Raw genomic sequence first — 12,001 nt, 5'->3', positions numbered from 1 at the left:
CTTTCTCTGTTGGTCCCCTTTAAGTCAGGTGGCTCAAGGTTCTTTGAATTGATATAGATTGTTGGTGGTCTTTGCTTTCTTATTTTTTTTTAATACTTTATTATTAATTGACATAGCAATTGTACATATTTATGGAGTACAATGGACATTTTAATACAAATATGTAATGTGTAATGATCAGTTTAGGGTAGTTGTTATGTCTGCCATTCGGACATTTACCATTTCTTTGTACCGCATTTAATTCTTACAACAAATCTGGAAATTTATAATCATAAACTCCATTTTTTTTTTTTTTTTCAGTGCTGGGGATTGAACCAGCTACTGTCCCAGCCCCCGCCCCCCGCCTTTTAAATATATGTGTATATATTTTTTAGTGGTTGATGGACCTGTTTATTCATTTATTTATATGTGGTGTTAAGAATCGAACCCAATGCCTCACACATGCTAGACAAATGCTCTACCACTGAGCCACAACCCCAGCCCCTGCCATCTTTTCTTATCCTTCCAACTCAGGATGATCTTCTTGATGTACTTGTCATAACATTGCTTTTATTTATTTATTTAAATTCTTGAAGGTGATGTTTCTAATCACAGTTTATGTGTAACTGGCTGAGAATTCTGGTGTAGGCTACTAGATCACAAATATTCAAAAACTGCTCTCCTGTTAGGAGATCCCATTGTTTTCAGTAGCAGTGTTACTTAGAAGTGATTGGCTGGGACAGCTTGTGCTAAGTGAATAATCTGTGCTAGTGACTGCACAAATGTACAAGTTGTCCTCTGATTAGTGACTGCAGCTGCTGTTTACTTTTTTTCAGATTTGTGTGTGTGTGTGTGTGTGTGTGCTGGGGATTGAACCCAGGGCCTCATATGTGTTAGAAATACTCTATCACTGAGCTACATCCTTAACCCAAGTTTTTTGTTGTTGTTTGGGTACTGGAGATTGAACCCAAAGGTGCATTTACCGCTGAACCACATTCCCAGCTCTTATTTTTTATTTTAAGGCACAGTCTTAGTTGCTGATGCTGGCCTTGAACTTGTGATCCTCTACCTCAGCCTCCTGAGTTGCTGGGATTACAGGCCAGTGCTACCACACCTGGCCCATGTTTTATTTTTTTGAACACATGGAATTTATTTTTCAGTTTTACTTTTCTTTCTTTTTCTTTTTTAGTAGTAGGAATTGAACCCAGGGACATTTAACGACAGAGCTACAACCCCAGCCTTTTTTACATTTTACTTTGAGAATAGCATCTCACTAAGTTGCTTAGGGCCTCGCTAAATTGCTGAGGCTGGCTTTGAACTTGGCAGTCCTCCTGCTTCATCCTGCCTAGCTGCTGGGATTACAGGTGTAAAGCTTGGCTCAACTTTTCCATACTATAACAAAATACATTAGACAACTTAAAAATAGGAAAGTCTGACCAAGCGTGATGGTGCATGCCTGTAATCCCAGTCATTTGGGAGGCTGAGGCAGGAGGAATTCAAATTCGGGAAAAACCTGTCTCAAAAAATAAAGGACTAGGCATGTAGCAAAGTGGTATAACAGTTGCTTACCATCTGAGGGTTTGATCATTGGTACTGAATAGAGGAAAAAAAGGCAAAAAATGAGGAAAGGCTTATTTTGGCTCATAGTTTTAGAAGTTCCATTCCATAGTTAATAGGTTCTGTTGCTTTTGGACCTGTGACAAGGCAGCTTATTATGGTGAGGAGTATGTGCTAGAGGAAGCTGCTCACCTCAGGGCAGCAAGGAAGGAAAAAGAAAGGGGTGGGGTCCCAAAATCCTTTTCAAGGGTGTTTCCCCAGTGACCTAACTTCCTCTCACTAGGTCCCCGCTCTTACCTCCCAGTAGTACCATAGGTTGGTGACCAAGATTGTAGCATATGGGCCTTTAGGGAATGTTTATCCAGACCATATCGACATGGTTCAAAATTCCAAAGATAGGAAGATCTCTCTTCTAAAACCTTTAACCTAGTGGGCATGGTGGTGCATGCCTATAATCCTAGGGACCTGGGAGGCTGAGGCAGGAGTATTTCAACTTTGAGGCCAGCAATGGCAATTTAGCAAGACCCTAAGCAATTTGGTGAGATTAGTCTCAAATAAAAATGAGAAGGACTGGGAATGGGAATGCATTTTAGTGGTAATGCCTCTGGGTTCAATCCCCAGTACCCCAAAACCCCCAAAAAACAAACCAAAAAAACCCCTTCTCTAATTGCTTAATTTCCTTCCTGGGGCAACTAATGTTTTTAGTTTATTGTATATCTTTCCAAATATATTTTATATGCATATGAATTACACATGTGTGCATATATGTATACATTACATACACAATCCATATGCACACCTTTTAAAACACAAAAGTTTATTATACATAAAGTTATCTACCTTTTCTTTTTTTATTTTAGTGGGTACTGGGGATTGAACTCAGGAACACTTGATCACTGAGCCACAATGCCAGTCCTATTTTGTATTTTATTTAGAGACAGGATCTCTCTGAGTTGCTTAGTGCCTCCCTTTTTTTCAGAGGCTTGCTTTGAATTCTTGATCCTCCTGCCTGAGCCTCCCAAACTGCTGGGATTACAGGTGTACAACACCACGTCCAGCATCTATATTGCTTTTATATCTACTTGATGTATCTTGGAGATACAATCCAAATCAAAACATAAAGTCTTCCTCCATTTTCTCCCTTTATAATATGTCCTTTTTGGGCTGGGTGCAATCTCCAGTACCCCCCAAAATTCTATAACATGTTCTTGGGAAGTAGAGGTTTAGTATTGCTTATCTGAAATGCTTGGGACCAGAAGGGTTAGATTTGACAGTTTTATGAATTTTGGGATATTTGCATAAATTTGACTGGTTTGAACATCACTAATTCAAAAATTTGAAGCCCAAAACTTTTTGAGGGCTGACATTATGCTCAAAGTCATTTTTTCTTGGGGGCCAGGGGTCTAGGGGTTGAACCCAGGGGTGCTTTATCACTGGTTTACATCCCCAGTGCACCTACCCTATGCCTTTTGAGACAGGACCTCACTAAGTTGCTGAGGTTGACCTTGAATTTGCAATCCTGTTGTCTCAGGCCTTCCAAGTCTCACCATGCCTGGCTCTCAAAGTCATGTCTTGATATTTAGAGCATTTTGGATTTCAGATTCTTTAGACTAGGGATGCTTAACCTGTATTGTAATTTAATTAGTGGCATAATAATGGGTATTTAATCATTAAATGTTTCTGCTATTAATGCTATTAGCAGTGGTTTAGTTCTACTATGAAGAATTTGAATTTAATCAGTGGTTTTGAAATATTTTAGAAAAACACATAAGACTTTCAGAGGAGCATAATCATTATTGGGACATAGGAGATATATATGTGAGTGTATATATGTTTTTACTTATGTATATACACCTATGTATATGTAATTTATTTTTTTCTTTCCTTTGCAGACAGTTGGTAAACTTTTATGAGTTTGCGAAGACCAGAAGGAGTATTCTGGCTTATTTTATCTTTATGAAGATTATTTGCAGTGTTTCAGAAATTCCTTTCTGTTTGCTAAAGCTCTAATCTTTTTCTTCTCTTAATATTCTCCCAATTGGATATGCACTGGTAGAGTTAGAAGAAAGGAAGAAAGTGTGTTTTCTCTTCATCTTCTGTGATAATAACTCCAGTCCAGATTTTTCTTTAGTAATCTACACATACTTGAGGATCCATGTTCTGTTAAATATGTTCTAAGTTTGTAGGTACAAGCAGGCATACCAAGTATTCAAGAGTCCAGTCATGCAAAGGAGCTAGCAGAATGGGAACTGCGAGGACCAGGGGTAACTGGTGGTGTTGTCTTCAGCACCCCTGAGTTCTGGCCCTCCCTATGTCCCAGGAGGAAGAGGAGGTAGAACGGGAAATCATAAAACAGGAAGAAAGTGTGGATCCTGACTACTGGGAGAAATTGCTGCGGCACCATTATGAGCAGCAGCAAGAAGATCTAGCCCGAAATCTGGGCAAAGGAAAAAGAATCCGTAAACAGGTCAACTACAATGATGGCTCCCAGGAGGACCGAGGTGTGTGTGGCCGGCCCCGCCCCCCACCCATGGGCCGTTCCACTAGAGCAGTGGGCCCCGCTCATCTGCCCTCTCTCCCTCCAGATTGGCAGGACGACCAGTCCGACAACCAGTCCGATTACTCAGTGGCTTCAGAGGAAGGTGATGAAGACTTTGATGAACGTTCAGAAGGTAAGAACTGTGCCTGTTTGCTGGTCTTTGAGATATTGCTTTGTTTTCTACCTTATCAGTGTCACTCATTCATCCTTTCCTTCTTGCAGCTCCCCGCAGGCCCAGTCGCAAGGGCCTGCGGAATGATAAAGATAAGCCATTGCCTCCTCTGTTGGCCCGTGTTGGTGGGAATATTGAAGTAAGTGTTACATGATTATAGTGTGAGGTGGTTGAATGCTAGATACTAAGTCTTTGGTGAAGTGAGACCTGCTCCCTCTCACCCAGGTTTCTTTTTCCACTAGGTTCTTGGTTTTAATGCTCGTCAGCGAAAAGCCTTTCTTAATGCAATTATGCGATATGGGATGCCACCTCAGGATGCTTTTACCACCCAGTGGCTTGTGAGAGATCTGCGAGGCAAGTCAGAGAAAGAGTTCAAGTAAGTTTATAGGGCTGGGGTGGGGCTGGGGATGTGGATGCGTGTGACCCGGGTTCGATCCTCAGCACCACATACAAACGAAGATGTTGTGTCTGCTGAAAATGAATATTAAAAAAAAAAAAAATATATAGGGCTGGGGTGACTGATCTAGAACATGGGCTTTACTGTGTGGCCATTCCAGTGTTAGTTCAGGCTATGCAGGGAAATGGCTGTTTCTTCTGCCGAAGATGGTAGATGAAGCTGGTAGTAATATGGGTTGTGTTCCTAACTGCCCTCAAACAGAACCTGGATTGTGGTGTGGGATCTGGAGATTGACCCTCTAGTGCAGTGGGCTTTACCTCCAGGCAGAGCCATAGTCATTCCCCGCGGTAATGCCTAAGGGGTGGGAAAGAATCTGATGTAGGAGTCAGCATGGTGTCTCTTAAGTCATTGCTCTCCCTTCTTTGCCACAGGGCTTATGTCTCTCTGTTCATGCGGCATTTATGTGAGCCAGGGGCAGATGGAGCTGAGACTTTTGCTGATGGTGTACCCCGAGAAGGCCTGTCTCGCCAGCATGTCCTTACTAGGATTGGTGTCATGTCCTTGATTCGCAAAAAGGTGAATCCTGAGCTTCTGTACATTTTTAAAGGCTTCTAGGGAAATGAGGGTCCAGTAGGAAAGGAGCTCATAGCTGGAACTAGATCTTCAACTTCTTGTCCTTTGCTATAGGTTCAGGAGTTTGAACATGTTAATGGGCGCTGGAGCATGCCTGAACTGGCTGAGGTGGAGGAAAACAAGAAAATGTCCCAGCCAGGGTCACCCTCTCCAAAGACTCCTACACCTTCTACTCCAGGAGACACACAACCAAATACTCCTGCACCTGCTCCACCTGCTGGTAAATCTGCCTGTCCTGTCAAATTTCTGTCTGTCTCTTTTTGTCCTGGCCTGTGCTTTTTTGCTCCCTGTGCTCAGCTCTAACAGGGTAGTCTGGCAGGACACACAGCAGTTTCCCTCTCAGTTTAGGAGAGCCATCCTAAGAATAGGGCTGGCTCTTAAAGGCACGAGAGGACAATTTAAGATGAAAAATTAGGAAAGCATAATCTTTTCTCTGATCTGGTACTTTTTTCCTAATTGATTATCTCCTATTGGCCTGCAGAGGATGGGATAAAAATAGAGGAAAATAACCTCAAAGAAGAAGAGAGCCCAGAAGGAGAAAAGGAGGTTAAATCTACAGCTCCTGAGGCTACTGTTGAGGTAAGAGATGGGTGAGGTAAGATGCCATACTAAAAGCAAACACATAAGGCCAGTCTTCCTTTTAAGTGTTAGCTTGTCTGCTTTATCATCATTTTTTCCTTTGAAGTGTACACAGCCTTCTGCCCCTGCTTCGGAGGATGAAAAAGTCCTTGTTGAACCCACAGAGGGAGAGGAGAAAGTGGAAAAGGCAGAAGTAAAGGAGAGAACAGAGGAACCCATGGAGACAGAGCCCAAAGGTATCCACATTTTCAAACACTAAAGATCCCTGGGTGAATCATAGGCACTCATGGACTTAAAACCAGGTGTAGAGGTGTCAGGAGGAAGTCATTTTGAAGAATCCTGTACCCTTCTAAATTATAGTCCCCCGAGACATCCTTTGTGACATTAATTATAGAAATTTAGATGAGGGACTATTCTAATTGGATAATTGTGTGGAACAGAGGAGGAAACTCTTGCTTTAGGTATATATATTCTCAATGCTTTTTTTTCTCTCAGGTGTTACTGATGTGGAGAAGGTGGAAGAGAAGTCAGCAATAGATCTGACCCCTATTGTGGTGGAGGACAAAGGTTGGTGTTTGAAGAAGCCGATTATGGTTTAGAAGAACTCTAAAACCAGAAGCATTATCTGCTCCTGCCTTACTATCCCATATCCATATATTTTATCCCAAAATAAAAGACTCCACCTGTCCTCGATTTAGTTGGGCTGGGCTGGTGGCACCTTTTTCCTCTGCTCAGGAGACACCTGGGTGGAAATAGGTAGGGAAGTGGATGGATATTTTACAGCATGTATACTCTGGGGAAGGGCCATAGTACTGGACTTTGTCCAGTGTTGATATTTTTTCTTCCATGTATCCTGTAGAAGAGAAGAAAGAGGAAGATGAGAAAAAGGAGGTGATGCTTCAGAATGGAGAGACCCCCAAGGACCTGAGTGATGAGAAGCAGAAGAAAAATATGAAACAGCGTTTCATGTTTAATATTGCAGATGGTGGTTTTACTGGTATGAAGATGAGGGACTCACTGGGGGGGTTAAAAGGATCTGAAGTGAAATTGGGGTTCTCATTAGAAACCAGGGTACAAAGACTTTACCTTTGCTGGATGAGGGAATGCAAGCTGATTGTGTCTTCCTCTGCATTCTGTTAGTCAGAGGCAAACCATAATAAGATGGAGTGGGGGACAAGAATAAATGGCTTTTCTGAATTCTCACAGATGTTTGCTGTTTTTCCTGTTTCTCCAACCTTCCCTAAATTCCTCCTCAGAGTTGCATTCCCTTTGGCAGAATGAGGAGCGGGCAGCCACAGTCACCAAGAAGACTTATGAGATCTGGCATCGACGGCATGACTACTGGCTGTTAGCTGGCATCATAAAGTATCCTTTGTCTGAGTCTGGACTAGGGTTCTTGGTGCAGGGTTCTGAAGGGCCTTTAGTTTGAGGTTCTTGTTTTCCTGAGCATTTTCCCAATAGCCATGGTTATGCCCGGTGGCAGGACATCCAGAATGACCCACGCTATGCCATCCTCAATGAGCCTTTTAAGGGTGAAATGAACCGAGGCAATTTCTTAGAGATCAAGAATAAGTTTCTAGCTCGAAGGTTCAAGGTAAGCAGGATGGGTAAGGAAAATATGGCATTTACGTGGTGACGGACTGGAAGTCCAGAAGGTTCTTGCAAAGGAAGGAGTCCATTTCATTCAGCCATACTGTTTTTGACTTTTTGCATTCCATGATTCCCTAGTGACTTTAGTATTAGAGATCAGGACATATAGACTTGAAAACTAATCAGCTGTACAAGAGCTGATGGTGACCGTGTGCCTAAGGAGTGACACAAACTAGTGCAGTGAGTTTGATGGGGGAAACAGTGTAGGCTGGAGTGTTCAGGAAAGATGGGTGGGATTGAATTGAATCCCTGAGGAGGGGTGGTGCTGTGAATGGGCTGGTGGTCATTTTTTCTGAGTTAGAGAGAACTTGTGAGATAAAGGTAGAGTGGCTGCAAAGAGGAGATATAAGTAGAGCTTCTTTTTTAAAATCATTGAGCCCACTGAGAGGGTCTCCTCCAATTTAGCAGATGAGCTGGGCACAGTGGCATATGCCTGTAATCCCAGCAACTCTGGGGGCTGAGTGAGGCAGGAGAATTGCAAGTTCTAGACCAGCCTGGACAACTTAATGAAAGCCTATCTCAAGATAAAAAATAAAAAGGGCTGGGGCTATAGCTCAGTGGTTCAACCAGGCCAAAAAAAAAAAAAAAAAATGGGATTCAGTACATATTTATTGAGGGCTTCTAGTGTGCAGAGCAGAGTATTAAATAGGATACCATGAAATGGCTCTTTCAAGTTTAGTAATAACAAACATGCTAAAAGCCTTGAGGTGTTACGTACCAAGCAGTGACTGACACAGGGATACAAAGGTGAAACAAGGTGCCTGTTATCAAGGAGCTTTGAGTTTCAAGCAAAGCATATGTGTTATAAAGTGAATTCTATTCTGTACAGCAGGAGGAAGACTGCTAAGTCCCCTAAGAAAGTTGTCCAGAGAGAACCAGAGGAGCAGGGAGCTAGCATGGAAATTAAATTTTGATGAATGCACTAGATAGTTGGGTAGTTATAGGGACATTAAATTGGGCAAAGACAAACAGCGAAGCTTAGAGTTTTTGGAATTAGCAAATAGCCCAGGTGAGCTATAGAAAACGTGTTGGGTAATGGTGGGAGGTAGTTTGGAAAGACATAAGGGTTAAAGGTCAGTAGGCAAAAATAAGAGAATTTGGATTTTATTCTGTAGATAACAGGTAGCCACTGAAGGGTTGTGAACAGAGTTTTGATAGGACCAAGGGAAATGGAAATATCATTTATGAAATGTCACACATTAGTGAGATATCAAGGGCCTGGGCTCTGGTTGCTGCTTGTGGATAAAGGAAATATTTATAGGACTTAATGATTTACTGTAGAGCTCAGCAAATCTTTTCTGTTATAGAGCCAGGTAATATTTCATGTTCAGACTCTGTCATTATTGTGTGAAAGCAGTCATAGGTGATATATAAACAAATGGGTATGGATGTATTCCAAAAAGATTTTATTTATATACACTAAAACTTGAGTTTGTATAATTTTCATGAAGTGGCATGCAATAATCTTATTCTGGCTCTTTTCCCCAGCCATTTAAAATTATAAAATACATTCCTACCTCTTGGGCCACACAAAAACTGACTATAGTTTAGACCAGATTTGGGTCCAGGGCATAGTTTGCTAACTCCTGATTTTAAGTGTATTTGATGTGTAAAGTGAGACTCCCAGGATGACTGCTATTTCAGGCCTGAGTCACTGAAAAAATTAAGTGATCATTTTAGAGGAGACAATAGTTTATAGAAAAGAATGATAAATTACGTTTTAGACAAGTTTCTTGGTGTTTCTCACAAGTCAACACCTCTTTCAATGCCTGCTCCATAACCATACAAGTGGGATCAGAACCATCAGTGTTTGACATGTGTATTGGGGAAGATCAAATCACCTACTTGGTGATGTGGGCTGACACGAAGATAGGATAAATCTCATGGGAAAATGCCTTATTTTAAAAAATTTGTTCTTTTTAGTTTTACATGACAAGAATGTATTTTGCATATTATACATACATGGAGTAGTATAACTTCCCATTCTTTTGGTTGTACGTGATGTGGAGTTACAGTGGTCATGTAAGGATAATGTTTTAAAAAGACAGAAATGAGCCAAGGCCACACCCGAAGAATGCTTATATTTGGGGCATGAAAGGGTATTGGTGAAGAATATATAGATTGAAAAGAAGATGGTTGGTCTGTTTGGGGATAAATTAGGCCAGGTCTTATGAGAGAAACAACAGCCCATTTTAATTTTCTTTTTGTGTGTGTATGTGTTTGTGTGTTATGTGGATCAAACTTAGGGTGCTCTATCACTGAGCTGTATCTCCAGCCCTTTATTTTTTAAAATTTTGAGACAGGGTCTTGCTAAGGTGTTGAGGCTGGCCTCAATCGGAATCCTTCTGCCTCATCCTACCGGACAGATGGGATTATAGGCATGTATCACCCTTCCTGACTCATACTGTCTTCTTAATGAATCTACTATCTTTAACCAGTGGATACTTACTGTAACTCAGGAACCAACATTCTGCCTCTTGAAATGTATTTCAAACAAACTTTTACACAGCTCCATCAGGCAGCAAGCGCAAGAGTGTTCCAAAACAGTATGAGTTTTTGGTGGAAGAGGCCTAGAGACAACCTTAATGTTCCACATTGGGAGAATGGATAGGTAAAAATGCATACTCATGCAACAGAAGCAAAAAAAAAAAAGAAAAAGAAAAATGTGCATGTACCAACATAAATGAAACTTAACAAGAAAAGTAAGAAAAAGCATTTTATATATACAGAAACCAATATGAAAATGAGCAATAACACTTGGACTTTAACAGCACAGAAAAAAGGCAAAGTACATATATTAGAGTGTTGCCCTTTGGAGGAGGAAAGAATGGGAATGAGATGGAGATAAAAGGAAATAAACAACAAAAATGTGTATTCTCTGGGGATCAAACTTAGTGCTGTGTGTACTAATAAACACATACTCTACCACCAAATTGCTGAAGTTGGCATCAAACTTGGAATTCTACTGCTTCAGCCTCCTGAGTTGCTGGGATTATAGGCATGCAACCACCGTGCTCCTAACAAAATTATTTTTAGGAGCAGAAGAACCTGAATGATATGGCAGATAAATCTATAGGATGGATTACCATGCAATCATTAAAAAATTCTTTTTACTAGGCACCACTAGTGGATTGTGCCTGTAGTCCAGGTTATTCCCAGATAGGCTGAGGTAGGAGGATCCAGATTCTAGGCCAGCTGGGACAACTTAGACTCTATCTCAATAAATAAACTGGGCTGGATAAACATAGCTCAATGATAAATTGACCTCTAGGTTTAATCCTCAGTACTGCCCCCCCACCCCCACCCCTGCGAAGTGGTTAATGATAAAGGAAGATGCTCACATGGATGTGTATATAATATAACCTTAAATATATATATATATATATATATATATATATATATATATATATATATATATATAATATAACCTTAATTACATAAAAAAGGAATACATAGAAAAATCCTGAAAGAAAAACACCAGAATGTTAGTTTCTTATACATTCTGTATTTTTTTAAATATTTATTTTTTAGTTGTAGTTGGACACAATACTTTTATTTAATTTATTGTATGTGGTGCTGAGGATCGAACCCAGGGCCTTGCATATGCTAGGTGAGCACTCTACCACTAAACCACAACCCCAGCCCCATTCTGTATTTTTTTAAATTTGAGTTTAAAAAAATTTTTTTTTAAAATCATTTTTGTATAAGACAATCTAAAGAGTTGGTAAAAACATGGCTCTTCAATGGGGAAGAAAAAGACAATGTAATGTTGAACTGCTTGAGTGTGAGGAGTGGTGTTGAGGAGCCATCCCTGAAGGTCTTTGTAGGTTCTCATTACCTATAGGAAGAGGCGAGCTGAGAGGCCCATTAGAAATGAACAAAATGTAAGTTAATTCCCATCTCCTGTTTGTCCCTGTTCAGCTCTTAGAACAAGCCCTGGTGATTGAGGAGCAGCTGCGTCGGGCGGCTTACCTGAACATGTCAGAGGACCCTTCTCACCCTTCCATGGCCCTAAATACCCGCTTTGCTGAGGTGGAGTGTTTGGCAGAAAGTCACCAGCACCTGTCCAAGGAGTCGATGGCAGGAAACAAGCCAGCCAATGCAGTCCTGCACAAAGGTAGTCAGTGGCTCTCCTGCCTCCTATTGATTGAGTCTCCCCTCTCCACTAAGTCCTCCCCAAATCCATATGCTTCTTGTTCCCAAACTTTTTCAGAGCCTGCTTGTCAGGGAGCTTAGGATATGTTGAGGATCTTTGCCTTAGAGATAGTCAAGGACAGTAATTCTTTGCCTCATATTAATATATTCATTATTCTTGGGGCTGGGGATGTGGCTCAAGCAGTAGCGTGCCTGCCTGGCATGCATGTGGCCCGGGTTCGATCCTCAGCACCACATACAAACAAAGATGTTGTGTCCGCCGAAAACTAAAAAAAAAAAAAAAAAAAAAAATTCATTATTCTTGATAGCAAAGCAGAATATAATAGAATATCATCTGGGA

General features: G+C 41.1%; 1 protein-coding gene and 1 non-coding gene across 16 annotated transcripts in view; both read left to right on the top strand.

The window, feature by feature from the left end:
- The window catches only part of Chd4 (chromodomain helicase DNA binding protein 4), a 30,588-nt gene that overhangs the window by 16,862 nt on the left and 1,725 nt on the right, over nucleotides 1-12,001 (top strand). For 4 of the 15 annotated variants that reach the window (XM_076854061.1, XM_076854055.1, XM_076854058.1 and 1 more), the window contains exons 26-38: nucleotides 3,857-4,037; nucleotides 4,122-4,208; nucleotides 4,298-4,386; nucleotides 4,490-4,623; nucleotides 5,076-5,220; nucleotides 5,332-5,497; nucleotides 5,759-5,856; nucleotides 5,963-6,092; nucleotides 6,352-6,423; nucleotides 6,716-6,853; nucleotides 7,113-7,221; nucleotides 7,318-7,450; nucleotides 11,428-11,626. In XM_076854061.1, the coding sequence (XP_076710176.1) occupies nucleotides 3,857-4,037; nucleotides 4,122-4,208; nucleotides 4,298-4,386; nucleotides 4,490-4,623; nucleotides 5,076-5,220; nucleotides 5,332-5,497; nucleotides 5,759-5,856; nucleotides 5,963-6,092; nucleotides 6,352-6,423; nucleotides 6,716-6,853; nucleotides 7,113-7,221; nucleotides 7,318-7,450; nucleotides 11,428-11,626 (1,681 nt within the window). Of the gene's footprint in view, nucleotides 1-3,856; nucleotides 4,209-4,297; nucleotides 4,387-4,489; nucleotides 4,624-5,075; nucleotides 5,221-5,331; nucleotides 5,498-5,758; nucleotides 5,857-5,962; nucleotides 6,093-6,351; nucleotides 6,424-6,715; nucleotides 6,854-7,112; nucleotides 7,222-7,317; nucleotides 7,451-11,427; nucleotides 11,627-12,001 lie in introns of all 15 variants that reach the window. The other 11 variants (XM_076854059.2, XM_076854053.2, XM_076854062.1 and 8 more) reach the window with 4 other exon arrangements.
- LOC143398737 (small Cajal body-specific RNA 11) lies at nucleotides 5,538-5,675 on the top strand. The gene has a single exon (XR_013091332.1).

This window comes from Callospermophilus lateralis, chromosome 4, assembly GCF_048772815.1.
Source record: "Callospermophilus lateralis isolate mCalLat2 chromosome 4, mCalLat2.hap1, whole genome shotgun sequence".
Lineage (NCBI taxonomy): Eukaryota > Metazoa > Chordata > Mammalia > Rodentia > Sciuridae > Callospermophilus > Callospermophilus lateralis.
This window is presented reverse-complemented; position numbering and strand designations above follow the sequence as displayed.